General features: G+C 40.5%; 2 protein-coding genes across 2 annotated transcripts in view; one reads left to right on the top strand and one right to left on the bottom strand.

Moving 5' to 3' along the window:
• The window catches only part of LOC311239132 (kinesin-like protein KIF2C), a 32,712-nt gene extending 28,074 nt beyond the window's left edge, over nt 1–4,638 (top strand). The window contains exons 21-22 of the mRNA XM_084327388.1: nt 2,164–2,257; nt 3,507–4,638. Of these exons, the coding sequence (XP_084183514.1) occupies nt 2,164–2,257; nt 3,507–3,568 (156 nt within the window). The 3' untranslated portion in view covers nt 3,569–4,638. The remainder of the gene's footprint in view (nt 1–2,163; nt 2,258–3,506) is intronic.
• Nucleotides 4,639–10,736: 6,098 nt separating this feature from the next.
• Nucleotides 10,737–26,457, bottom strand: part of LOC311239418 (unconventional myosin-VIIb-like) — a gene marked incomplete at its 5' end in the record, with an annotated part of 195,727 nt that continues 180,006 nt past the window's right edge. The window contains 11 exons of the mRNA XM_084327722.1: nt 10,737–10,864; nt 15,645–15,764; nt 16,001–16,084; nt 16,640–16,756; nt 17,809–17,994; nt 21,294–21,400; nt 21,877–21,964; nt 22,576–22,689; nt 24,276–24,381; nt 24,560–24,715; nt 24,943–25,085. Coding sequence (XP_084183848.1) covers nt 10,769–10,864; nt 15,645–15,764; nt 16,001–16,084; nt 16,640–16,756; nt 17,809–17,994; nt 21,294–21,400; nt 21,877–21,964; nt 22,576–22,689; nt 24,276–24,381; nt 24,560–24,715; nt 24,943–25,085 — 1,317 coding nt within the window. The 3' untranslated portion in view covers nt 10,737–10,768. The remainder of the gene's footprint in view (nt 10,865–15,644; nt 15,765–16,000; nt 16,085–16,639; nt 16,757–17,808; nt 17,995–21,293; nt 21,401–21,876; nt 21,965–22,575; nt 22,690–24,275; nt 24,382–24,559; nt 24,716–24,942; nt 25,086–26,457) is intronic.

Raw genomic sequence — 26,457 nt, 5'->3', positions numbered from 1 at the left:
CATCTGTTCTTAATCCATTTTCAATGATTAGTATACATGTAAAAATAAGGAAGTTCCAGGCACTTTTTTTTTTTATATATTTTTGCACAAATCTTACACCTTCATGGAAGAACTTTCATCGTCATAACGAGTCGAAGATTTGTCTTTTTTTGTACACGTACAAAACATACATAAGACTTATACAGACATACCAAAAACAGACATGGAAATTAAATAAAAAAAAAAAAAAAAAAAAAACATTACTATATATTGTGCATATATAACCAAGATGCATATATGTTACATGTAGTCCGGTTCTACCTGCGATGCAAGTATGTGCTGAATCTCTATCGGGATGCCATCTTTCTCCATAGTGCATGTGAGACTAAGTGTGTGTGAGAATGTGTATGAATGTGTGTCTCAGATATGTGTATGTGGGTACGTGTGCTATGTATGCGTGTGTCACATGTGTGTGTATTTCTCAGATACGTGACTGACCCTACATTTTGTTTGTCTCGTACCCATGTATGTCTCTGCCATGTGTGCGAGTGTGTATATGTATGTGTCTCAGCTATGTATGTGTGTCCCGTATGTAAGTGAGAGCGTATGCTTCAGATATGTGTATAACTATGTTTGTATGCCTGCTTCCTATATGTGAGTATGTGTGCCTCAGATATGTATATCTCAGCCATGCGAGTGTGCATAGCTCAGTTATGTACACATAAGAGTGTGTCCTAGATATGCGTATGCGGCTAGATATGCGTATGCGAGAGTTAGAGCAAGTGGCTATGCCATAGATGCACCATTCGTACATACAATATATGTATATACATGCATAATATAAAATATAGGTACCATCAGGTCATATCCTACTTTTCACATTCATCATTGATAATACTGAAACCCCGCCTCAATCATTTGTCCCCAGACCGTTCAGTTGGGTGTAGAAAATTATCCCATATCTCAGCAAAGATATCCTCTCTCCTTGCGACTCTATATGTTACCCTTTCATATGATGCTGTCCGGAACATTAGTTCCATCCATTCTTTAAAAGTAATATCAATGGGTGATTTCCAATGTCGTAAGGCAATTCTACATCCTGATATGGCCATTCTATACCACATTCCTTGGTACTTTTAGACAGTTTAATCTGTTTCGGTACTATACCCAATACGCATGCCACTGGGGAGTTATTCACCTTTACATTCAGAACTTTACTTAGGAATATCACAATTTGATCCCACATTTTCCGAACTCTCACATTCGTATAACGTATGTAGTAGAGTACCTGTCTCCTTCTCACATCTCCTGCAGATGTCACTGTTTCTTAGTTTTAGTCTGGCTAGTTTACTAGGCGTCCAATAGCTTCTGTTTAAGACTTTGTAAAAGATAAGTTGTGACTGTGCCTCCCGAGAGAATTTACCCCATTTGGACACCAGCTTCTCCATATTTCCTCAGTAATATCCTCACGTACATCGTTCTCCCAGCTCAACCTCAGACCCGCCAATTTGGGTGCATTGTGTTCCCTTATAACACCGCCTTTCCTACGCCATCCTTTATAAAATATTTCTTGAATTGCAGTAATCGGGCCACATTTTGCCCCAACTACTGATGACGATATACAATGTCTAATCTGCAGGAATCTATAGAAGTTTTTATTATCTATGCCAAAATCCTTTCTGATATCCTCAAACGGTAATACCTCATCTTCCCCGGCTATATCACCTAGTACATGTATCCCCTTTTTAACCCAGTCCTCCCATATGACTGATTTCTTAACAATCTTTAGTTTTTTATTAAACCATATAGAGGCTCTTGCAGTTAGCTCTAGTTAGCCTGTGTGATTGATTCCAAGTTTCTCTGGTAAATGCCAGGAGAGGGTTCTTAAACGGTATAGGTCTATCTGATTGTGTCAGGAAGGATTCCAGAGATAAGGGATATACCATTTCCTCCATCTTGACCCAAGCAGGTGCTTCTTCAGCCGAGTGGTTCATTTTGGAGAGCTGGGACGGGGAGAGTGAGAACGCATAGTGATACCAGTCTAGTTTAGGCAGGGATAAGCCGCCATCTTCTTTAGCTGCATACATTTTGGCCTGACCGAATAGCGGCTTTTTGCCCCCCCACAAATATATATTAATTACCTTGTCATATTGTTTTTAAATCTTTCATTTGTTTGTTCTCCAGAGGGGCAGCGAGCTTCTTAAGCCAATGGGGAATGGATCATACGACATTGAGGAAGAGCTCCCTCATCTGGTGGACTACGCCAAGAAACTACTGGGTTGGTAGCAATTACAGCTTGAATTTCCTTCACATTTTTTATGTGAATGAAAATGTTGCCTTGATCCTTATGAGATGTATGGATTTATGTTTACTGCTGCTTGCAAGTAGGGATGTCCGATAGTATCGGCCTACCGATATCTGCCGATATTGGCATACAAATGTGATATCGGAAAATATCTATCTGTTTTCCAAAAAAAAAAAAAAATCTTACATTTATTTACCCAGGCAAGTAAGAACAAATTATTATTTTATTTATTGTCAAAGTATGCATAATGTTGTGTTAATTACACGACAAGAGATATGTAATGTTAATTACCGGTACATGAAATTATTCCGTTTTGGGGGGGGGGGGACCCTGCATATATCGGTATCGGAAATTAAGAGTTGGACAATATCGGTAAAAAAGCCAATATCGAGCATCCCTACTTGCAAGTCATGCAACTCTCACCTAATGTTAATCAGTTTGGGTGTCCTCGAACGAAAAAGGTTGAGAAACCGTTATCTGCTTGAGCCCACCCTTCTATTACCCCTTTACTGTTTGTAAACAATGATGGAATCTGGATGAATCCACTTGCATGTACAGAGATGCCAGGGCAGTAAACGGCGAAGATCCTGACCCAGCTCTAATGCTCACTGCAGCACATAATGAAAACTGAGGGCACCACTAGATTACGTACCATTTCATGTTTTGAGAGCTGGGTCATGATTTCAACTCTAAATCAAATCTGCTTGGATCCGGAAGCAGAGTTATAACCTTAACAAAAGAAAAAGGCTCTATAGAAATGGGGCACTTCGCGGAAAAACAATGACTACTTATTTTGCACAAAATCTCACACGCATCCAAAAACTCTGAAATGCTTTGCATGCATTCATTTAGTTTGAGAGTAAATTAGTTTGAATCCTTAAAACACCACAAGGATGCAATGTCCCCAATGACATCACTGGTGGCCATATTCAAATTCTTACTAAACTAAATTAATGTGGAGTTTTGGGATGTATGCAAGATTATGTGCAAAATAAATCTATTGTTTTTTTTGGTGAAGTGCCCCTTATATAGATGACAAAAAAGATAACTGCTCCAACAGCGAACACTTTCTGTAACTAACTACCCTAGCCTATTCTGCTGTAACTAGCCTATTCTGCTGTAACTACCCTAGCCTGTTCTGCTGTAACTACCCTAGCCTATTCTGCTGAAGTAGGTATGAGATCTTATCTGGGACCTAATGTCTGTTTTTCCTCATCTTCAGAGACTGTCCTGGAATTGGAGAGTGCAGTCGCTGAGGGGAAGATGGCCAGGATGCCACATTAGCATGAAGATGGCTTTTCTTTTTAATGTGTTCTATTTGTATTTTTAACTAATTCCTTTGAACTCTTATTATTATGTTATTTGATAGTTAGATATTTTTATTCATTATTCATCCGGGGACCTCAGTGTTACCATAGGGAATGAGTCTGAGATCGCCAAAGTGCAATACCGGCGGCATCCAGCTAGACGGCGGTATCGAGCACCCTTTGAAACCTTGTATCTTGGCCTGTGCAACGGTCAAATGTCACCGGGCTCACTTTTCTTTGTCATGTAATAAGCGGGATAATGTATAGCCTATACTCGGTCATTGTCGCAAAATAATTGACCGACACGGAGTTTAGAACACCGAGGCGCCTCGCCGAGGTGTTCTAAATGTCAGTCATTGTCGCAAAATAATTGACCTTCACTGAGTATAGGCTATACATTATCCCGCTTATTACATGGCTAACTTACTAACCTAATATACCTAATTCATTTTACACCATCGACGAGAAGAGATCAAATGCAGACGCAGTTCTGTTCTGTCGCTCCGCGCTGTCATCGCCGGCAGCCAGCAGGTCTGTGGTCTGATTGCACTGATTGAGTGCAGCTGTGCATATGCTGAACAGCTTTCATGACTGCGATCTGTTTTGTCAGTGGGCTTGATTGGTCCAGCTGCGCACAGCGGTCATTATTGCTCGGCAGAGGTCCGTTATCGAGTAATAACGGACCTCTGACGAGCGCTATTGACCACAAGCATTTCGGCGAATGTTAAAACGCCATGTAATAATGATACTTATATTCACCACGGTATAACACGGAAACGTATGGATGGAAACATTTATTTTTCACATATTGAACCATAGATGGGTGATGTCACCTTAGTATTGTATCATAGCTATAATATAGAATATAGCTCTACAAACAAGGTGACGCACTCCTATCTTTTAAAGCATGGCAGTGCTAGAACGGGCCCGTCTAATCCCCGGTGTGAATTAGTTAATTTCTTTTGTCTATGTTCATATACATGTTTTGTATTTGTATCTTTTAAATCTAATTGTTTATGTTCATGGTCAATAAAATTATTATTTTAATGAGTTGTCTGAAATATATATTATAGGGTTGGGGAAGGCTACAGTTGACCTGCTAAACATAATCACATCCTTTGTTTGACACTACCTCAGTAACGGGATTTGTTTCAAATACGTTTGGATTACTTTCCCCAGAATATAAAATCCACAGAACACGTTAAAAAGTAAAATATAATTCTGATTCAACTAAAGTTGTAATGATCTGTATTTGTATAGCACCTTTCATACCGGAATTGCAGCTCAAATTGTTTCACAGCAGTAAATTGACATTAGTATAGAATTGACTAAATAAAAGCATGTGCCGACAAGATTATCATAAAATAGACTGAATTAAAGTAGTGCTCATTTACAGTAAATAACGTTTTGCCATAAAATGAACATTCATTCATACGCTATCACATTTTACCTGTGCTATGCATCCTATTAATCAATTGATGATGTGCTATAGTTAATACTACATCCATTAGCTGTATGCACTTGGTCCCCAGTCACAAGAATCACAGCCGGGAGCATAGGCCCTATATGTTCCCCGGGTCCTATGTTCCCCGGTAGCGATGGATGGTCAGACCACCAGCCCTGATTCCAAACTCTAACCTTAACCAACTTTGAAAGAGGGCCTAAGCTTAACCAGTTTGAAACAAGGCGGACATTAATAATTAATAAAATAACATTTTCAATCAATCGGAACATAGGGATGCCCCCTTACAGCCCACCCCAGTCACAAGAATTACAGCCCCATCACTGTAGTATAACAAATTCCTCCATGATGCTGTTTTCTTTAAGAAAGGAGTTTATTTGGACTGGGGCTATATTCTTTTCAAGTATATTGCTAATGAATGGAAGGATCACCCTATTGTTCAGTACATTAGTCTAGTTTGGGCCACTACGATTCAGGCTAACAGTGGCTAAAGCAGTGACTTTATAGTTTCAGCAGCATTTACAAAACTGCTATATTTTCTTGTTTTGCCCCATGTATCCGTGCAACGGACTATTATATAAATTATAAGCCAGTAACCACTGCTGCTTTGACAGTGAATGCGGGGCCTGCCAACGCAAGGCAATTTTCTTAGCCGCTGTTGGGCCAGCCAGCCGGAGCCGATGTTGTTGTAATGAGAATTTCAACTTGGGGTCATCATTCAACAATAGAAGTAACAGCAGGGTACATAGCAATTCAATATGTCAGGCAGACATAAAGATGCACAATTCCAAAAATGAAATACTTCCGGACACTCTCAAATCATATGGAGAAAAGTGCCAGGAGCCCCCTGGGGGCAGTTTGGGGATTGAAAAACTTTCATCTGAAATAGTTTGCGTGGGGTACAGTCTGTTCTGAGTAAAATTATAGTGTATCATTTGGCGAGTGATATGTTGGTCCAGACTCTGGCCCAATCAATTTCCAAGTTAGTGATAAGTGTTTTCCATATGGTGTCGATTGGAATTGGCTTCAGTGTTGCTTTGGTTTATGCTTTATTTCGTCTCCCTGTGAGGGACAGTTGTCAACCACTGGCCTCTGGTTAATTGCCTCATGATAGGGCAGGTGTGTGGGCTTGATTACACCCGATTCAGTGCAGTTGGAGTCTCACAGGGTTAGCTGCTTTCTCATTTCCTTTTAAGTGTAGTGCTGATCTCTGCCCTATTCAGCATTTCTTTGTAGCCATTCTTGTTTTAGGCTGCTGGCTTTATTTTACACTTTGTTTTATAGAAGCTGAGCCTTTTATGGTGTTTCCTTTTATTTTTTCAGTTCTTGTTTCTTTTGGAACGGTCTTTTGTCCACTACTGCACATAAACTCCCTTAGTGGCTTATTTTGTTTTTTACAATACCTCTTTATTGAGTGTTGTCAGTTTTTTGGACTTTATTCTTAAATACTCACTTTGAGGTTTCCACCTGTAAAGGTTGTTTTTTGTTTATTTCCCCCTTCTCCTTAATGTCTGCTTAAGCAGTTTAGTGGTTATTCGTTATACAAAACTAATAACCAAGAGTCCCTATTTGCTAGTGACACAAACACCCGCAGCCCTCACATCTAGAACGGCAAATGCAAAGTAACGGATGCCAAATGCAAAGTAACGGATGCCAATGACAATTTCTTTGCAAAAATGGACAAGAATAGAATAACGTCCTTAATTGATTTATTCTATGGTACTTGTATTGTGGCTGTATATCAACTGAACAGTAAATCCTCTAGTTTCACCATGAACTCGCACACGGATGCGCTTGTCAAATAGCCTAATTATTTAAAAACTTCACTAAATCAGTTTTTGTAGCTCACTCTGTATATTTAGTGATTTAAATGAGATGGTCACATCATTTCTGCGCTGTTATTGAAAATGACACTCACTTATTCACTCACTTCTTCTTGAAAAAGTGTGCTTCACCTAAGAACTGTAAGAGGCACACATAAAAAGACTATCATCTATAAAATACCATATCAGGGGAGCTCCAGTAGCTCACCGCGTACCTCGAGCGCTATTTCGGCGCCGGGGACAACCGTGCTCGTCACGGATCTGGGGTTTAGCGAGTTTAGTGTCTTCCCCCCCATCTGTACCCCTTCAGCCTGTTTCTGTCGGTCATTCTTGACCAGAGTAAATGCGATAAACGCAAAAAAGAGCCAGCGGAATGGCCAAAGTTTAAAAAAAAAAATACCATATCAAATGAATATAGATAATAAAGCCACAGATGAAAGGAACCTGCCAACATACAGTACGTAGGGCTGTCCCCGACTAAGGATTTGGATGGTCGACTAGGATTGACCAAAATTTGCCGTTAGTCGACTATTGGTCGACTTAAATATATATATTTTTTTAAGTAGGCCTATAATATTTTTAAACTTTTTTTTTAATAAATGTATCATTCCATTTGGGCTGTGGGGGGTGCTTAATGTCTGAAGGAGTCGACTGAAGGCTTCTTGTCCTCTGCAAAAGTGTGTTCATTAGATGGGTGAAATCCTCTTTCAGTGCCTCTGTGCCTGTTTTCGTAGGCAGTTAGCCTCTGGTATGCGTGCCATTAGCGTTAGCCACGCTTCTAGGCCTCTTTTCTTTTGGAAAGAATGATACAAAAAAAAATTATAATTATAATATATATATTTTTTTATTATATTCGACTAAGAGGTTGGCCAGTCGACTATGGCTCCTTTCGACCCTATAGTAGTTTTTTTTTATAGTAATTGTCCTGCTCAGCCTCCTTCAAAGATCCATCATCACCAATCCCAACACTTTTAAACGAATAAGCAATGAAATAATGAGGGGTAAGAGCGAAAACGGGAAGACATTTTTTTGCAGACAGCCGGTTTCAGTTTTCTCAGACTCCAATGCAGAGCGTTTTTTCTCAGTTTACCAAAATCGCTACTAATCAGACATTTCTGAACGGATTTGAGTTTTCTCAGACTCCAATGCATCTGCAAATTTTTTACTTCCCGTTTTCTCTCGTGACTTTTCACCTAGATCCCTAATTAGCTTATCCCCACGTGGGGTATCATTGGAAAGCCACACGCATTGGTTACTTACAACCCTGTCCAAAGATTTTCGAGATGGCCAAATTATTGACAGAGCTAGAGCCTCTGGAGTCGGGAGTAGTATTCGAAAAAATATAAACTGTGCCATGTACTTTGGCGCACGCCTCGCATATCGGCATGTAACTCGAGAACCGCTGAATGGATTTTGTCGCCTGAAACGGTAATCGACAGAAATTCTCTAATGGGCACCAGGCTGCAGATGAGCTTGGGTTTAACCAAGAGTGTAGAGGGCGGAGAATGAAAGCTCATAAAAAATGTAATTTGGGAGATTCTGGCCACCAGCACATTCACACGTAAGGTAGAACATTTTATACAAGGGCATATTTGGATAATTTTTTTATATTAATTCTAGAACACACTTTGTTGAACTTTTACTCTATTTACCATAGACTGTTTATCTGATCAATACATACACATTGGCATTAACTCTGCTGTCTTGGGATTTAAAAAAAACTATTGCATACTATACTATATATAGTACAAATAGAATTATCATTACCATTCAAAATGTGTACAGACAGTTATTGATAACTTTGAAATATGTAGAAAAAAAATTCATCTTAAAAAATACTAAATGGAAGAAAACATGGGATGAGACATACTTTTGTTTATTTGGAGAAATGACAGGAACAGATGAGCTGTATTGGGATTTTGTCTTTTAATTTGGTTTAAATAGATTTATTCAATATTCAAAAAGTTGTGGTAGACAATTCATGCACACAGTATAATTTCAACAATGGAAAAGTAAAAAAATTACAAACATGAGCATTTCACTGACAACGTCTAACAATTATTACAAAGTGATGGTGAAAGGTACTCTGTATTAGAAAAGTTTAAAACCCTATTATCATCTTGCGTTATGTGGCAGAACCCTGTTAACCTGATAGGAATTAAAGTGATGAATTGTGGTGAAAGTCTTTATCGTGGATAAGTACTGGTATTAAAGGGATGGTTCAGATTTTTGGAACTCTAGTCCTGTTTCTTCTTGCAATGTTTTCAACGTCTGATTAAGCCGTTTGCATGCAAGTACAACTCTCAAAATAATCCTGTTTACATATGTTGTGACATTATTTAGAGGGAAGGTGTGTTTTGTATAGAAATATGAACTGCTTTTATTTAGAAAAAATATTTTATGGTTATGTGATCAGCCTCCGACTCATGGATGAAAAAAGGCTTCACTATTTGATATCACAATATTCAGCCATCAGCCTCCTGAATAAGCAGTCAACCAAATTAATAAATAAATACAGTAGAAACTAAGTAGCCTAGTCAGGTGACACAAACTGCCTCTATAGCCAGTGGCTCTTCAGATGCGTAATAGATTATTTCCCACTCAGTGTTTACCAATCCAGGAGCGTTGGTGTACGGTATGTGGGAGTATCCCTTCTATACATTATTCTATAATATCCAAACTGCAGCAATGGTTTTCTCTGTAGGCCTACAAAACCCTGTGCAACTCCAGGATGTTGATATTGGGGCGAGGATACTCCAATGATTTGGTGGGAACGGCTGGATCTCAGCTGCAGAGTGGAGAGAATATTATGTAGCATGAAAACAGCAGTGTGCAAACCAGCCGAGTGCCTTCCACATTATATTCTCACCGTATAGGCCCGACTCTCTATTCAAAATGAAGATACATAATGCACGTCGTTCCTTCATCATCCATAGCAGATTATATCAAGGCGTGCGTATTTGCACACAGACTTTGAGGAGGCACACACCACATCCCAGACATGTCCATATGATGGAATGCACATCCCTGTCCCACTGCCTTCAGGTGGTTATAGGGAATTGATCAACCAATGGCCTTTTATGTCCTACGAGCGGTGGGCTAGGGGGTACCAATCTTTCTAAGAATGAACATTACCACATTATCAAGGCTCTTGCCCGTGTTGAACTTTATTCATCCAGGCCAACTGGCATAGTCATTTGATTGTGAATCAATTGTTCTAAAACAAAACAGGAACAGCTGGCAAGTGGTCGTTAACAATATTTCAGGTGTCTATTCTTAAACGTTTGGAGTGTCAACTGTTCCCAGTCCCAGGCACCATGCGTAACAGAGAAATGCAACTAAGGTGTATACGGTACATGTCTCTATAATGCGACTATGATCCGAGTAAACCACATACAGTATCTTACTGTGATTAAGAGCATACATTAATAATCAGAGGATGATGTTTACATGGCTTGTGCCATATTTGCATTATTGTTTACATGCACAGCAATAATTCAATTGTAATGTGATTAAAACGTCGCCAATGATGATGTTGATTGGTAGAACAATCCAAGCTGTTCCTCATACTAGCTCCTGCTAGTTAGCCACAATTACAAACCAATGCAAAGTCAAAGGGGTCGAGTCCTGTCTGTACAAGCTGACTGAAATTTACTCCACAGTGTACACACAGTAGATTTCATTGAGCCTCAGTCAGCTTGAACCTGTGGAGATGAGCTCGACCTCACTGAATTTGCATTGGTTTGTGGTTAATGAGCCGGTGCTAGTAAAAACATGGATTGTGCATCATAAGTAAGAAATAGGGCTAGGGTTCCAAAAATCTGAACTATCCCTTTAAGCAGTGTGTTCCTCAAGGTATACTAATGCCAATGCATTATTATAGTGTAAAGTCTCAGGAGAACATCTTTTTTCTGGGTCGCAGAACATCTGTTTTCTGGGTCTCGTACATGTTCGCATACGATCTTAAAAGGTCATCCATTTTGTAACCCTGAAAAAGAGAGGGCAGATTTGTCAGTACTAGGTTTTTCATGTGACAAAGTCATTCACTGTAATATTCTTCTTAAATGGCATTTCTTTTCTTGGTAGCACTTTATAATAACACCCTGTTATAATACATTTATACTGTATTTGTAGATAATGAACTAATCATGAACAAACCATTTATATACATTCATAAATGATTATTAAATCATTTATAACTATATTTGTATAACATTTACAGATTAGTTCTACATTATTTACAACTCATTATCAACATTGTTTGTACTTGATTTGTTCATAATTAAATAATGTTGTTTAATGTGTAGTAACACATTTGTAGATGCTTTGAAAAATGGATATGAAAAAACTACTATAGTGTATCTCCATTTATTTTTCATGTTCAACAAATGATTTGTTAAGACATTCATAAAACATTTATAAATCATTTGCAGATGCTATCGTGGGGGCCAATCTAAAGTGAAGCCTATTCATCATTAACAAGTGTCTAATACAGTTAATTATTTGTTTACTTTTTCATCACATGTTACAAATGTTGTAGGCAGCTTTCGGATACACCCTTCTTTGTGACATCAAACAGTGACAGAATTAGGACTAAAGATAAATGCAATTTTATTAACATAAAATACATGTGCATCAGTGGAGGTTTCTCTATGACAACACGTGAAATACAAATTCACTCATAATTCATAATTATTATTAATTTACATATACCTATATATATACCAGTGAATAATTTTTTCTTCAAAAATGGCCAAAATTGACAGCTCTGAGCAGGCCTGCACTGCAGTATTGCCTGCAGTAATTATTCATAATAAATAACAGCCAATCAAAATAGGCTATTAACTTCATCTAAGCACGGACTGTGCAGTTAAACTCTTGCCATTGAATGGAGGATTTAATGATTGACAGCCCTTGACATCCAATACACGGAGGTTGAATGATTGGCAGCCTTGCAAATCCAATCAGAGTCTGCCTGGTAAAATACATGCAGAACTGCAGCTGGGCTGGCGTCAGTGTTCTAGTCAAAGTTGTGTTCCATCATCTCATGTGTGCATTTTGCCTGAAGAAGAACATTAATTTACCTAATATAATCATTCATATTTTAAGATCTTTATTCACTTGTTCACTTATTGTTGTGCACTGGATGATATATTTTTTTTTTTTATTATCTCAGTTGAAGACTAGTGTAGTTGTAGTTGAATGAATGAATGAATGAATGAATGAATGAATGAATGAATGAATGACAACTTTATTTAACAGATTGCAGAATGGGTACAATACAGTACGGCACAATACATACAATTGTTAAGGGGATGCAGACCTGAGAAAGACGTTTGTCTTGTTTCCATCAGGGTCCCCCATTTTCAATTCATATTGAAAGTTGACGTGAACGTGCCATCTTGGACAGTGAAGGCAAGCTAACTTGTAGCTAGTAGTTTACAGTACAGCTGTAACAACACACAGTAGGCTAAATTAAACTTTGCGCCAACATTAGTGTTTGCACAATAAACTGTTCCCACTGTTCTCTTCTTATTTAAACACGTATGATTATTCATATTTCACAGTTTTTGTTCTTCATGTTTCATTGACGACCATTTAATTAGTTTCTCCCTTTACAGGTTTTTCTAGAGCAGAGCAGCAGCGAGGCATAGCTTATTCTAACAAACATTCTGTCAACCAACTTCTCCCGAAGGATCAAACATACCCTTTTACAGGTGGCACGCATTGCTAATTAGCGTTGAAGCGTGTGGCTATAGGCCTGCGCGCAGCTGACTTCCCACTGGGGGCAAAGATGGTGCACCACAGAATACAGTCCTATAATGCAATCTAATTCTAAACAATATGATAAACAATTTAACTTGAATCTCCATTTAGGCTATTATAAAACATATTTATGCCAATTTCATTTCACCTTTTGCTACAATAATAAATGATATATTTCAAGCTGTTCAAATTATATATTACTATCAAAAAGTCACAACAATTAGTGTTAGTGTAAATGAATGAATGTTGCCGCTAGCTTGTGGCTAGGCTAGCGTTCTTTGCTAATGGCTAACGTTAGCTAGCCGAATTGTTTAGAGACTTAATTAAGGGATTGCAACGTTGTTAACTTGGCTATGTCACATATAAACACAATGTAATGTATCATGTTGGCTGCTGGCTGCTAATACAGCCTGCAGATAATATTTGCATGTGCACTGTGTTAGTGTAAATGAATGAATGTTGCCGCTAGCTTGTGGCTAGGCTAGCATTCTTTGCTAATGGCTAACGTTAGCTAGTCGAATTGTTTAGAGACTTGAATAAGGGAATGAAACGTTGTTAACTTGGCTATGTCACATATAAACACAATGTAATGTATCACGTTGGCTGCTGGCTGCTAATGCAGCCTGCAGATAATATTTGCATGTGCACTGTGTTAGTGGTGCTGCCTAAATGAATGAATGTTTGCCGCTAGCTTGTGGCTAGGCTAGCGTACGTTGCACTGATCTAGTGACTAGTGCCTCTGTGGAGGAGGAAGTAAACATTGCCAGGCATTCTGGTCATTGTAGTTCTCCCTCTTTTCACAGACAGTTAAGGGAGACATGACATGCTGGTTTGATGAAATATATAGTGTAAATGAAATGAATAGTGTATGTATATTCAATAGTAGTATTGATAGTATATTAGCCACTGTATACTGTACATGGTCTGCTTGGTTTGATCGGGCCGCCGAGCCATGGTCTGCTTGGTTTGATCGGGCCGCCGAGCCATGGTCTGCTTGGTTTGATCGGGCCGCCGAGCCATGGTCTGCTTGGTTTGATTTAGGGGAGTGGTCTGCCCTGCAGGGGGGCCCTGACATATTGCGCAACACCACTGCATACCATTGACTCAGAAAGGTCTGTTTTATTGAAATCGTCACAGCAGTATAGTTTGTTTATACTTCAGAAGGATGATATTTAAACATGGTCCCCAAAATGAATGGAAGCGAATGAGGAGCCTGACACCTGGGAGAAATGGGGGTGTTGCAGCGTTGGGGATGTTTAAAAAATATAATTTAATATATAATATAATAATTTGTGCTTCACCTAAAAATTTGGTCAGCAGCCTCCACTGATGTGCATGACATATAGTATAACATCGGGGGGCACTAGGACCCAGGAGTACCCTGGCCAGGTATTGAAGAGTATCTAGAGGAAGTCTCACGCGAGCGAGACTTGACGTCACGTGTGTTGCCGTCTGTTTGAATGGAAGCACAAGTTATACGTGCTGCGTCTATACTTTCGCTTTTCAGGTATGAGCAGGTTAAACACCTTTTTTTGTTGGTAAATCTATTCCATCATTTCCGACCTACAAACAACTCTTATATGTTGCGTAGACGTTCGTGTAGATGTGGTGGCCGCTAACGTTACATTTGTTCCTAATGTGTGCTCAGTGCTCAGTATGTATGTGATGACGACACGACACACAAGAGTAATAATTATTTGTGTCGTGTCATTATCACTGAGCACACATTAGGACCAAATGTAACGTTAGCGGCCACCACATCTACACGAACGTCTACACAACATATAAGAGTTGTTTGTAGGTCGGAAATGATGGAATAGATTTATCAACAAAAAAAGGTGTTTAACCTTCTCATACCTTATTAAAAGCGAAAGTATAGACGCAGCATGGATAACTTGTGCTTCCATTCAAACAGACGACAACACACGTGACGTCAAGTCTCGCTCGCGTGAGACTTCCTCTCTAGATACTCTTCAATACCTGGCCAGGGTACTCCTGGGTCCTAGTGCCCCCCGATGTTCACTATGTCATGTACATGTATTTTATATGTTAATAAAATTGCATTTATCTTTAGTCCTAATTCTGTCACTGTTTGATGTCACAAAGAAGGGTGTATCCAAAAGTTGCCTACAACATTTGTAACATGTGATGAAAAAGTAAACAAATAATTAACTATTAGACACTTGTTAATGATGAATAGGCTTCACTTTAGATTGGCCCCCACGATAGCATCTGCAAATGATTTATAAATGTTTTATGAATGTCTTAACAAATCATTTGTTGAACATGAAAAATAAATGGATACGCTAGTCGTTTTTTCATATCCATTTTTTAAAGCATCTACAAATGTGTTACTACACATTAAACAACATTATTTAATGATGAACAAATCAAGTACAAACAATGTTGATAATGAGTTATAAATAATGTAGAACTCATCTGTAAATGTTATACAAATATAGTTATAAATGATTTAATAATCATTTATGAATGTATATAAATGGTTTGTTCATGATTAGTTCATTATCTACAAATACCTTATTATAAAGTGCTACCCTTTTCTTTTATAGAGGGATTCATTTTTGCCATATACCGTTATATTCATTTTAGAACCCCCCCCCCCCCCCCCCCATAATAACAACATAAATGTATGTGAAATTTGATGGGTGTGGTTGCGTGATAATCATACTGAATTACATTTAAATTCTATCTATAATTTTAAAGTAGGTGGGACTATTGATTAGCGATTTAGGGTTTAGATCCAGGTGGTCTCCTCTATTAAAGGAACACACCAACATAATGGGAAATGCGCTTACCATCTTCTCCAGAGTCAGACAAGAAGATAGATACCAATTTCCCCTCTTTGTGTCTATCTTCTTGTCTGATTCTGGAAAAGACGGTAAGCTCATTTCCCATAATGTTGGCATGTTCCTTAAAAACGACATTATTTCTTAAATAATAATAGCCTAAATACAATCATATGAGGGACCAGCCACACGCACCAGTGAGGTTTCGCAGAGGAAAGTGTTGCTTTTCACCAGGTTGCCAATGGTAATCTGAAAGTAGGTGTTCCCACTGTACCAGTTGGTGATGCGGGTGAAAGGATGCATGACCAGCAACTCCTAAATGGTGTACAAGAATAGAATAGCACTTGGTACAGTGGAGAATAAAAAAAACAATGCATTGTAATACAGTAGGTTAACTGTTACAGGAAGAACAAGTGGCTGGGTTGAAGGCGATCTACCTCTGCTTGAGACTGAATACCCCTAGACGTAAAGACAACATTGCATTTCACATTGTAGATCAGAAGAAAACAATCATACTGTACATGTAACGCATGTGGAATTATATACAGTACCTTTGTCTTTGGGTTTATGAAGCTGACACCTTGCTTGCTGATGGCAATCGTCATCAGGCTCGGGTAGCTAGAGTCAAACGTTTGCTGCGGAACAAAACAATCGCAAATAATCAAGTTACTTCTTTCCTTCGACCCCCCGAGTCAGCATTGCCTGTGGCTTGGGCCAGTCGTCATACTATCTCAATTGGCAGAGGTAGTGGGTGGAAAGTCGATGGGTGGGGATTGGACGTTGTGGACAGCGACTCCTACAGGTCGGTTGGGTGACGCCTGTACAGCAGAGACAGGAAGTATCGGGGGCAGCGTGAGCCTCCCACGTGTTACTCCTCGCCACTGAGAGTCTGCGCTATCTGGTGAAAAGATGCAACAGGCTGCCTCCTCGTGTACCGGAGGGGACACGTGATGCAAGGCTTCTATCCTCACTACAGCCAACCAGTGGGAGGCATAGTCTAGCAACGTTCAAGACAGGGAAGGGGAGAATTGAAGGGGAGAATTGGCAATATGAAATTGGGATGGGAGAAAAATAGAAAATAAGGAGAAAAAGTGGATAAAAAAAAAGTTACTTCTTTCCTCTGAGGGAAAAAAAACTAACTTTAACCATTTGGCCATGACTTGCCATTCACATAATTTACGAAGACTCACTTTAACATCGAAGAAAGCACAGCCGAACGTTGGCCAGCTGGAGATAGTTCGAAGGAAGGTCACCTTGGCCTCGTCCACAGTGATCCCTGCCTGCTTATTGTAGGAGGAGATGGTGTGCTGCACATGGAACAAGGACATGCAGGGTCAGAGATGTGAGCTGCCACTAGGGGCAGAGTGGCTGACCATGACTGACTGAATTTGTTAAATGAACACAGCAACATTATGAGAAATGCGCTTACTGTCTTATCCAAGATCAGACAAGAAGATATTATATCTATGCATTCAGTAGAAAGCTATCCGGCTGCAAGCTAGCCTAGCTAGCTTCGTGGATACGGATCCCTAGCCTAGCTTAAAACTCTGGGAGAGGTAAATGGTAAATAAATGGTGCATTTTATATAGCCAATAAATGTGCACATCGGGAGCAGTTAGGGGTTCAGTGTCTTGCTTAAGGACACATCGACGGGAGCTCCAGTAGCTCACCGCGTACCTCGAGCGCTATTTCGGCGCCGGGGACAACCGTGCTCGTCACGGATCTGGGGTAGCAAGTTCGATTCCCGGACAAAGCCGTAACTTTCTCAGAGTGTCTTCCCCCCATCTGTACCCCCATTCAACCTGTTTCTGTCGGTCATTCTTGACCAGAGAAAATGCGATAAACGCAAAAAGAGCCAGCGGAATGGCCAAAGTTTAAAAAAAAAAGGACACATCGACACACTGGCTGAGAGGAGCGGAATCGAACCGGGAACCTTCTGATTACCAGATGACTGGTCCAGATGGCTGGTCTGTATCCGCTTCCATTCATTTGTGCTAAGCTAGCTTTCTACTGAAGATAAGGGCATTTCCCATAAGTTTACCTATTTAAACTTTCAGCTATACTAGGAGGCTATATAGGCTATACTAGGAGGCTATAGGCCTAGTGGCTATACTAGGAGGCTATACTAGGAGGCTATACTGGCTATACTAGGAGGCTATACAGGCTATACTGGCTATACTAGGAGGCTATACTGGCTATACTAGGAGGCTATACTGGCTATACTAGGAGGCTATACAGGCTATACTAGGATGCTATACTGGCTATACTAGGACTCAAGCCTAGTCTTGTTACATATTCCTCCACTTTCTCATTCCCTCCACCTTTTAATCATCCTGTCTGCCAGCCATCCTCCTCCTACCTTCTTCCACTCGTCCGGGGACATGAGTTTCAACTGGTCAACTGGAACCAGGTCCCTCAGCATCTTGGGGATCATGATGAACTGGGACCTGTCTGAATCCACTTTGACCCTGAACAGCAGTCCTGCCAGGCTGACCATCTCTTCTTTGGTGCACTTGTGGTATCCGCGCAGGTACTTGGGTAGCTCCTGTGACAGGAAAGAATATGTTTTATTGACAATTTTAGGGAACAGACTGCCTGTTGCAGTGTTTGTTAACTCTTTAATTGCCAGACCCGAGATATCTCGGGTTAACTCGCCATGCGTTGGATGCCAGACCCGAGATATCTCGGGTTTGGATCGTTTTTTCTTTTATTCGCCATTTCTATTCATTATTCATCCATTGACCTCTGTGTTACCATAGGAAGGGATTTTGAGATCGCCAAAGTGCAATACCGGCCGCATCCTGCCAGATGGCAGTGTCGCCCACCCTTTGAAACCTTATATCTAAATCTGTGTTACGCCCAGGGCACACAGCACACGAATGAACACGGACGGACGGACGGGCGGCTGCCGCTTCACTTCACCATGTTAACGGACGCTACTGTGCACACTGGCCGCAAGCGGGAGCACGCCTCGCGGGCGGCTCCCGGGCGGCAAGCTATCTTTTCCGCTTTGGTTGGATTCGAGGCGGCGCGGGGAGCATGCGCCAAGCGCATTGTCACAGAAATACATTTGAATATCTGCATTATTACCACACATATAGATGTTGTTCAACCAGCTGTGTCTGTATCTTTCCCAATGCAAATAAACAATAGTATTACCCCGCCCAACCCCCCCTGTCTGTCTGTTTGTTTATACCTATAACCTACAATGTTGCATAATAATAATAATAATAATAATAATAATAATAATAATAATAATAATAATAATAATAATAATAATAATAATAATAATAGCAGGATATAGCAGTCATTAACACATTGACGACCACGGCTTGCAGTGTAATATGTGGCTGGAGGACAACGCTTTGTCAACAAACCGATGTACTTTCTAACAGCTATATATATACTTTATAGTATTGCTATCTGTCCATTCTCATTGTCACTTGAGTGCATAAACCGCGCCTTCATAATGGCTTAAAGAAAATAAAAATCCATCGGTTGGTTGTCATTTTATAGCGTTGTGAATATAAGCTTTATCGCAGTTTTTGTCTCGTCTTTTTTCTGGGAAGCTAGATATGAGGCTAAAGGCTAGTCACGTTATATCAAACGGCATTTCTGTTGTATATATACGAATGAAATAAAACAAACTGCGTAGCATCCGGACTATTACAGAGCATCTATGGATGAAATGGGGGCGGCGGGGGACGCCGATTAGTAGTATTGATTAGCAATACAGTGTGCGTTCAAGTAGCCATTTTCACTGATCGATCGCTTGCGTGTTACAACAATGTCCAATCCGGCTGTAATTTGGGTGAATAGTATCCTACCGTCAGCCCATGTGATCGCCGGCAGCATTTCGTCATTAGTCATCGGAATCTGGTAGATCAATATGTCCATTGGCTGATCATAAATCCCATTATTCCAGGCTGAAATCTGCGTTCGGTAACGTGATCAAAGATGGAGTATGTTCGGCTGGGATCGAGGCTCATATGAAACGCCCCAGACAGTAAAAAAAATGTTTTCCCATTCGGCCTCAATGATACTGCGGTGGAGCGATGGCGCCCCTAAGAGGATCTGGCCGGTATTGCATGTCGCCGATTTAAATCTGTCAGGTAAATCTGCAGAGCCGATCGGGGACCTTGATCCGTTTATTAATATGGAATAAAACAATAACAACTTGCCACGAGTTAACTCGTGGCTCTGGTCCTCAACGGGTGGAATCGAAACACGAGTTAAGTCAATCCACCTTGTCACCTATAATGACAAACGTTTTATTTGTTTCCTGACAGCTAATTATGGTAATTATGATTATGATTATTATTATGATTGAACAGCAACCAGTAGGCTTGATATCAGTGTATTATTGTAGCAGTTAAATAGGTCCCCCCATGCCTGGCCTGACACGTGAAAGTTCAATAGTTGTGACAAATACACTCTATAGTCTGTCGTCTATGCTCTTCAAGTGTTGAATGTGCATTCCTCCGTGCACATCCGAGGTGTGTCTGGCCAGGCGCGCGATCCCGCTAGGAACCCGTGCGTGAAATTCGTGCGCGTTGTATGTGCCCGGGCCGTTAGACTCAAATGTCTCCCGGCGCTATATTTAGACGGAGCCGAGTAAGTCGCTTCATTCGAGCATTTCGAAACACATCTGACACACTCAATCCATAAGTTGTGCCAAATTATGTCCGGGACCAGATGGACACCAATACTGGAAATTGCGATCAGACAATTGGAATATTCTTTTTGGAATACCACCGACCACAAGTAAGGACTATCTGACATCAATTTCAGCTTGATCCAACAATGTTTTCATATCCATCCAGCTGATCGGCTTCTGTAGTGTTCAACACGAATGACGTTACTGGCCATCAAAGCATAAAAAACGACCCCCCCTTTCATGCATTCATGATGAAACATAATACCTATTATATACATTTGATTTGGAAATAGTAGCGTGTCCAGGCAAGAAACGCCAATGCTTATAGTAGAATTCACGTTGCGTCCTATTACTCGCTTCCCAGGAATGATCCCGGATCACTCTGAAATCAAATGTAGTCCACCTGGAATATTTATGTTGTCAAGTTGAAACTGTCTACATTATATCAATAATATATCATTAATGATATTCTGTTTGATGATTAGGCCATATATCAAGTTTACTGTTATTGTAAAGCTAAACAGTGGGGCATCATTTTAAGAATTTTTAGCCATGTGATTTATTATTATCTCCACCAGGTGGGAGCCTGGGGGAGAGATCATTTAAAAACATTTATGAATTAATTCATTTCCATCCATTTGTCCATTAAAATAACCCTTTCACATTTCATGAACCATTTGCCGTAGAGACTTATGGGAGGCGTCAATTAATTCAGTACAGACTACTACTGTCATTGGTCTAGCTCTAGTTTAACCATGCTGCCTTAAGTGTGTAATTGAGTTATTTTCATTAGCATTAGCATGCTAACCCTAGAACAGTAAGAACAATTCTGCCTGTGCCTCTTCATCTAAAACTCACTTTCTGTTTCCTGTTTATGCCTTAGCATTAGCATGCTAACACTAACAACCAGACAAACGCACTGACACTGTTCTATGTTTACCCCAGTTGAACTTGAGTGCCACCTTGTGGTCAGGGTTTTTAAAATTAAAATAACGTCACACTTCCTATTTACTCCAGCCCTGCTTCATGCAGGGGGATCTGCTGTCATTGGTCTATGCTGCCACCTGGTTGAGAATTGTGTTCTACAGAGTGCACCTCTCTAGTTTGATTCATGTGTTCACAATGGAAATTAACTGACTGAATGTGAATTGACAAAAAAAAACATGTTTTGTGTTTGCTACGCTGACCTGTGGGAAATGAAAGGAAAGGTCAGCAATCAGGTCTCTTCCTGGGGTCACGTTGAACCACAGTTTCCTCATGAAGATCACCAGGTAAGGCATGGTGGCTGGGGTGCCTAGAAAACACATGGGAATGATTTATGTCCCTATGTTAAAAGAACACACCAACATTTTGGGAAATTAGCTCACCGTCTTCTCCAGATAGAGACAAGAAGATAGATACCAGTTTTCTCTCTATGCATTCAGTAGAAATCTATCTGGCTGGGTGTTAGCCTAGCTTAGCACAATGAATAGAAGCGGACATTCATTCATTGTGCTAAGCTAGGCTAACACATGCAGCCTTCTACTGAACGCACAGAGAAAACTGGTATCTATCTTTTTGTCTCTCACTGGAGAAGACGGTAAGCTAATTTCCCAAAATGTTGGTGTGTTCCTTTAAAGCAAGGGCAACTGCTCTTACAAAAAGCACATTACCTGTGACTCACCACTAGGGGCACGTTCGTGAGTGAGTGACATTGCCAAGTCAATAAAACAAACAAACAAACAAACAAGCACAGATTAGATATACAAATGGAGGATTACGGAGCATTACCCTCTTTGACCTTCTTTGCTTTCTTAGGCTGGTTTGAGACCTCCTTGATACTGTCAAAAAAGTACCTTTGGTCATCTAAGCCCTGGACCTGAGAGGAATAAAGACTGTCAATCCACATTGCATGTGTTCTCAAACCTTGTTTTCTTTCAGAAAACTAAACCTAAACTAAAGTTGAACTTAGATCATGAAGAATACTGATATTAAGAAACAAAATATATTAAGGAAGAAATAACACACACACACACACACACACACACACACACACACACACACACACACACACACACACACACACACACACACACACACACACACACATGTAAGGTAATGTGAAATAAATGCAGGGGCTTGGGAAAGGATAAGAAAGGGATGGAGGGACAAAGACATCACAGACATCTAGATGTAGCTTAGGACTTGTAGGACAGCAAGGTGATGAGTGGGAGAAGAGAATACTGTAGGATGACTGAAGTATTGGACTGGTGAATGACAGGAACACAGTTATTTTTATTTGTTGTTTTTAATTTGGTTTATATATATTTTTTTTTATGTCTTGAGGAAGGACATTTATGTATTTATTTTATTTGGATGTTTTCTTGATTTTAGTGTTTGTATATGTATGTTTTGTTTACAAAAAAAATCTATAAAAAATATTATTGGAGAAAATGAAGGGGCTTCACAGAGTCACAAATCAGGGCCCACCCTGTTTTGTGTTTTCATGAAGAGGCCGTATCCCTCCGCTGAGCTCAGGCAGAGCTCCGAGGCGATGCTGCGGCACAGATCTCGTATCCTGGTCGTGGACGTGACCTCGTAAAGCTGTAGTGGAAATGAAGCAGAAATACTGGGAGTGACACATTTGTTAAAGCCACAATCTGTGATTTATTTTTGGACCATATCAATGTCTATTATATTCTTGAAGAGTTTGAAAATACGCTGTTTAGAACTTCCTTAACCCATGGTAAATGTATAGATCTGACACCACAGTCTTTATGATGTGCTGGTATCGGCAGCAAAGTTCTATTAAGAACACCACACTCTCAATGGTTAACCCTTTCACTGCGACAATACACAGAAGGTGTATGTTAGTATATTAGGAAGAGTGCATGACAGTAGAGGACAGTAAGAAGGTTAGTATTTATTTTTATTATTTCATTTCAAATATTGATTGAAGTGTGTCTTTAGTCGACGGCGAAAGATTGATCGGGTTTCGGCTGTCCTAACTGTGGTGGGAAGTTCGTTCCACCTTTGTGGAGCAAGGACCGAGAATAGGAGTGGGTCTGAGGCGGCCAGACGACACAGAGCGGAGGGGTCTTGAGGGTGTGTAGTTAGAGACCATTGAACGGGGGTAGAATGGAGGTTGAAGAGGTGCTGACATGGTGCTGCCAGCTGCCCGGTGCACACCTTTAGAGCCCTGGGGTTGGTGTTGTCTGTGCCTCTGGCCTTGTTCACACTGATCTTGGTGGATGATGTCACTCGCAGTCAACACAAAACATGTGTTAGCGCTCACGGTAGATAGTATGGGCTCATACTTAGCACCAATAGTTCAATGTCTGGGGAACAGAGGCGTTCTTTAAGTGACCAGAATTGCACAAACAAGCCCTCCGCCTTTATTTTTTCCACTTAGCTTATTCCTGTCGGCACGCACCAGTGCCACCGTGAAGCCATCCTGTTCGATGGTGCTGTCCGGGATGTTGTCGTTCAGCCAAGACTCTGTGAAGCACAACAGGCTAGGATCCCTGTCCTCCCGTTGGTTTTTCACAAGGACTGAGAGCTCGTTTGAACGCACATTTCCTATGACAACAGAGGGCAGGTAAGGCTTAAACCTCCTATTTCCCTGCCTCCTCTCCTTCACGGTCTTGCCCGCTCTTGCCCCCCGTCTGTGTCTTAATCTCGGCAGGGAAGTTCTTCGGCGGCGCTACAACTCCGAGGAGTGCGTTATGCGTATAAACAGTCCTGCCGGGCGCTGTTGTTGATCACCTCCATTCTACCAAGACTAGTCCTAACTGGAAACTAACGTCTAGCTGGCTACAAGTTATTTACAATAGTGAAAAATAATGTACAATCACTTATATTGCTAAATCAATCAAAATCAAAGAAAGAAAGTTGCAAGAGAAACAATAAATAGTAGAGAAATAAGCAAAGAAGTTGGGGAGCTGCTAAAACAGGCTGCCACTTGCTGCGGCCCAACTTGCATGTGTGCTCTTCTCTCCTCTCCTCTCCTCTCCTCTCCTCTCCTCTCCTCTCCTCTCCTCTCCTCTCCTCTCCTCTCTCTAAATACTAAGCCTAAATACCCTATCAGGTACTACCATACTACCATAAAGTTAGGTCCCAATTTGACATAGAACTGAAGAGGTGCTGGAATAGACATAGAAATGAGTGTCCGTGTAGCGAGTGTGCCTTACGCGGTCTGTGTCATCGGGGAAGTGGACTTTATGGAAGATCTGCATGCCGTTCAGTAGGATGGCCTCCACCTCCACATGGTGGGGAGGCAGCTTCCTGGGTTCCATCCTGATCACACACACATTGATATACATGAATGAATGCATTTCTACAGAACCAATCCAATACTAGGACACACTTGAATGACTGCATACATTTCTTTGTATAAGTGTGGCCCCAGCTGGAGTCAATGCCCTAACTCTGGCAGTGATTCACCTGAATCTCAACTGAGTATCCCATGTCTCACCTGAGTATCCCATGTATCCTCTGTAGACATCCAGCAGACATGGGGTCTCTGGGCCGAGACTCCAGGAAGCGCTGGGTGTGTTTCAATAGGTTCTGACTGGGGGGGAACAGGCCTGTGCACAACCACATCAACTGCCAGCCATATCCCATACTCAGCCTGAGAGAGTGAGAGCGTGAGAGAACGAGAGAGAGAGAGAGAGAGAGAGAGAGAGAGAGAGAGAGAGAGAGAGAGAGAGAGAGAGAGAGAGAGAGAGAGGGGGGGGTAGAGAGATAAATAGTGTCAATAATAGATATCTTGGTTCCTGTAGATCCAATCTTTATGTTGTTACAGTAAAGTGCATTATTAACTAGTGAAAACACACACACAAGAAAGTGAGAGAATACCTGTTGTTATTGTTGGTCATTTGTCTCATAATCTGGCAGTAGATTTCATCCTGTAGGGCCTCATACTGGGTGGCTGGACCAAAGATCTGCTCCGTCAGCTCTACGGGGCTACGAGCATGTTTGATTGGGTAGTCTCCCATATACTTTAGAATGGGTAACGGCTAGGGTCAAGGACAACACACAGCCCATTCACATTCTGTATGATACAGGAGGGAGGACTATGTATCTGAGATTAAAGCTTTACATCCATCAAGGAAGACATGTTGGATAACTCTCACTTTAAAATGTTAAAAGCGTAATGTTTTGGTTATGCAGACCCCCATCGGTTGCAACAAAAACAATCATCATAATTGTCATCAACATCATCATCATCACCGTTGTGTTTCGTTGTTGGTTTGATTTGATATTTCTGTAGAGGACACCCACTAACTCGATTTCCATCTCCTCTTCCTCATATGAACTTGCATTACGCCTGATTCAGGGCATGCTCCCCTGGGATAATTTAGTTTCGACAGGATAATGAAGACAGGTTTTCAATGAGAATGAGCTAATTAGACTATTATGTTTATTATTGTTGTTATTTGTAAACATGAACAAAATGGTTCCATGGTCAAGGTCAAAGTCAGCAGTAGGTGCCACATTGTCATACACCATTGGAAAGCTGGGACTCTAAGGAATAATTTTAGATGCAGTTCAACACTGTATGTCAATATGTTATGTATTCATATCATATGCAATAAACATGTTTTGAATGTCCACCAATTAAATTATAAAGATTCTGAGTGTATAGAGGCTTGGGACATTATATATGCCTAATGATAGCCATTGCAATACTCAATTATGTCTCATAAGTCTCAAGAGTCTCAGCATTCCAGTCACAACCAATGTAAACAATTCCAACCCTGTTTAACCTCTGTTCCACCACACGGGGTCGGTACCGACCCAAAAATGAATATCAATGAAAATCAATATTTTTCAGAGTGTTGCATTTAAGTTGCGATTTTTTAATCAAACGTTTTCAAGTATTAACATCACTAACATGTCACAAAAGCATGTAGAATGTATATTATCATCATTACGTTAGTTTAGCAATAGGTTAAAAGTGCCATTAGATAGTTTTAAGTTTTCGATTTCTTTTGCAAGACGGAAACGGAAATGGAAATTTTGAACCATGGGAATTGTAGTCTTTTTGCAGCCATTTTGTAGAGGGGGTGCATAGCTGTCGACCAGCGTTGGAATTTTTCCGAACTACACTTCCTGTCAGATACTGTGGGGTTTAAAAGTTCAGCGTTCTGAATGAATCATAACGGTTATGATTCGCGATAAGCCACAAAAGGTAATGTTTTTGACAAATATTGAAATGCAGTTAGTTTCTCCTCCCTATTGTTAGCATGTAGGAACAATTAGATCTGAAATTTGTTTAAAAACGGTTGCACTGTGGGGAAAATTAAAAAGTACAGTAGATTACAGTAGATTTCATTATCTGTTCTTATGCACGCCTGGTGATACTAAATC

This window comes from Notolepis coatsorum (genome assembly GCF_963971535.1).
Source record: "Notolepis coatsorum genome assembly, chromosome: 13".
NCBI lineage: Eukaryota > Metazoa > Chordata > Actinopteri > Aulopiformes > Paralepididae > Notolepis > Notolepis coatsorum.
The sequence above is the reverse complement of the archived record's forward strand: the minus strand, read 5'-3'. Positions and strand labels throughout refer to the sequence as shown.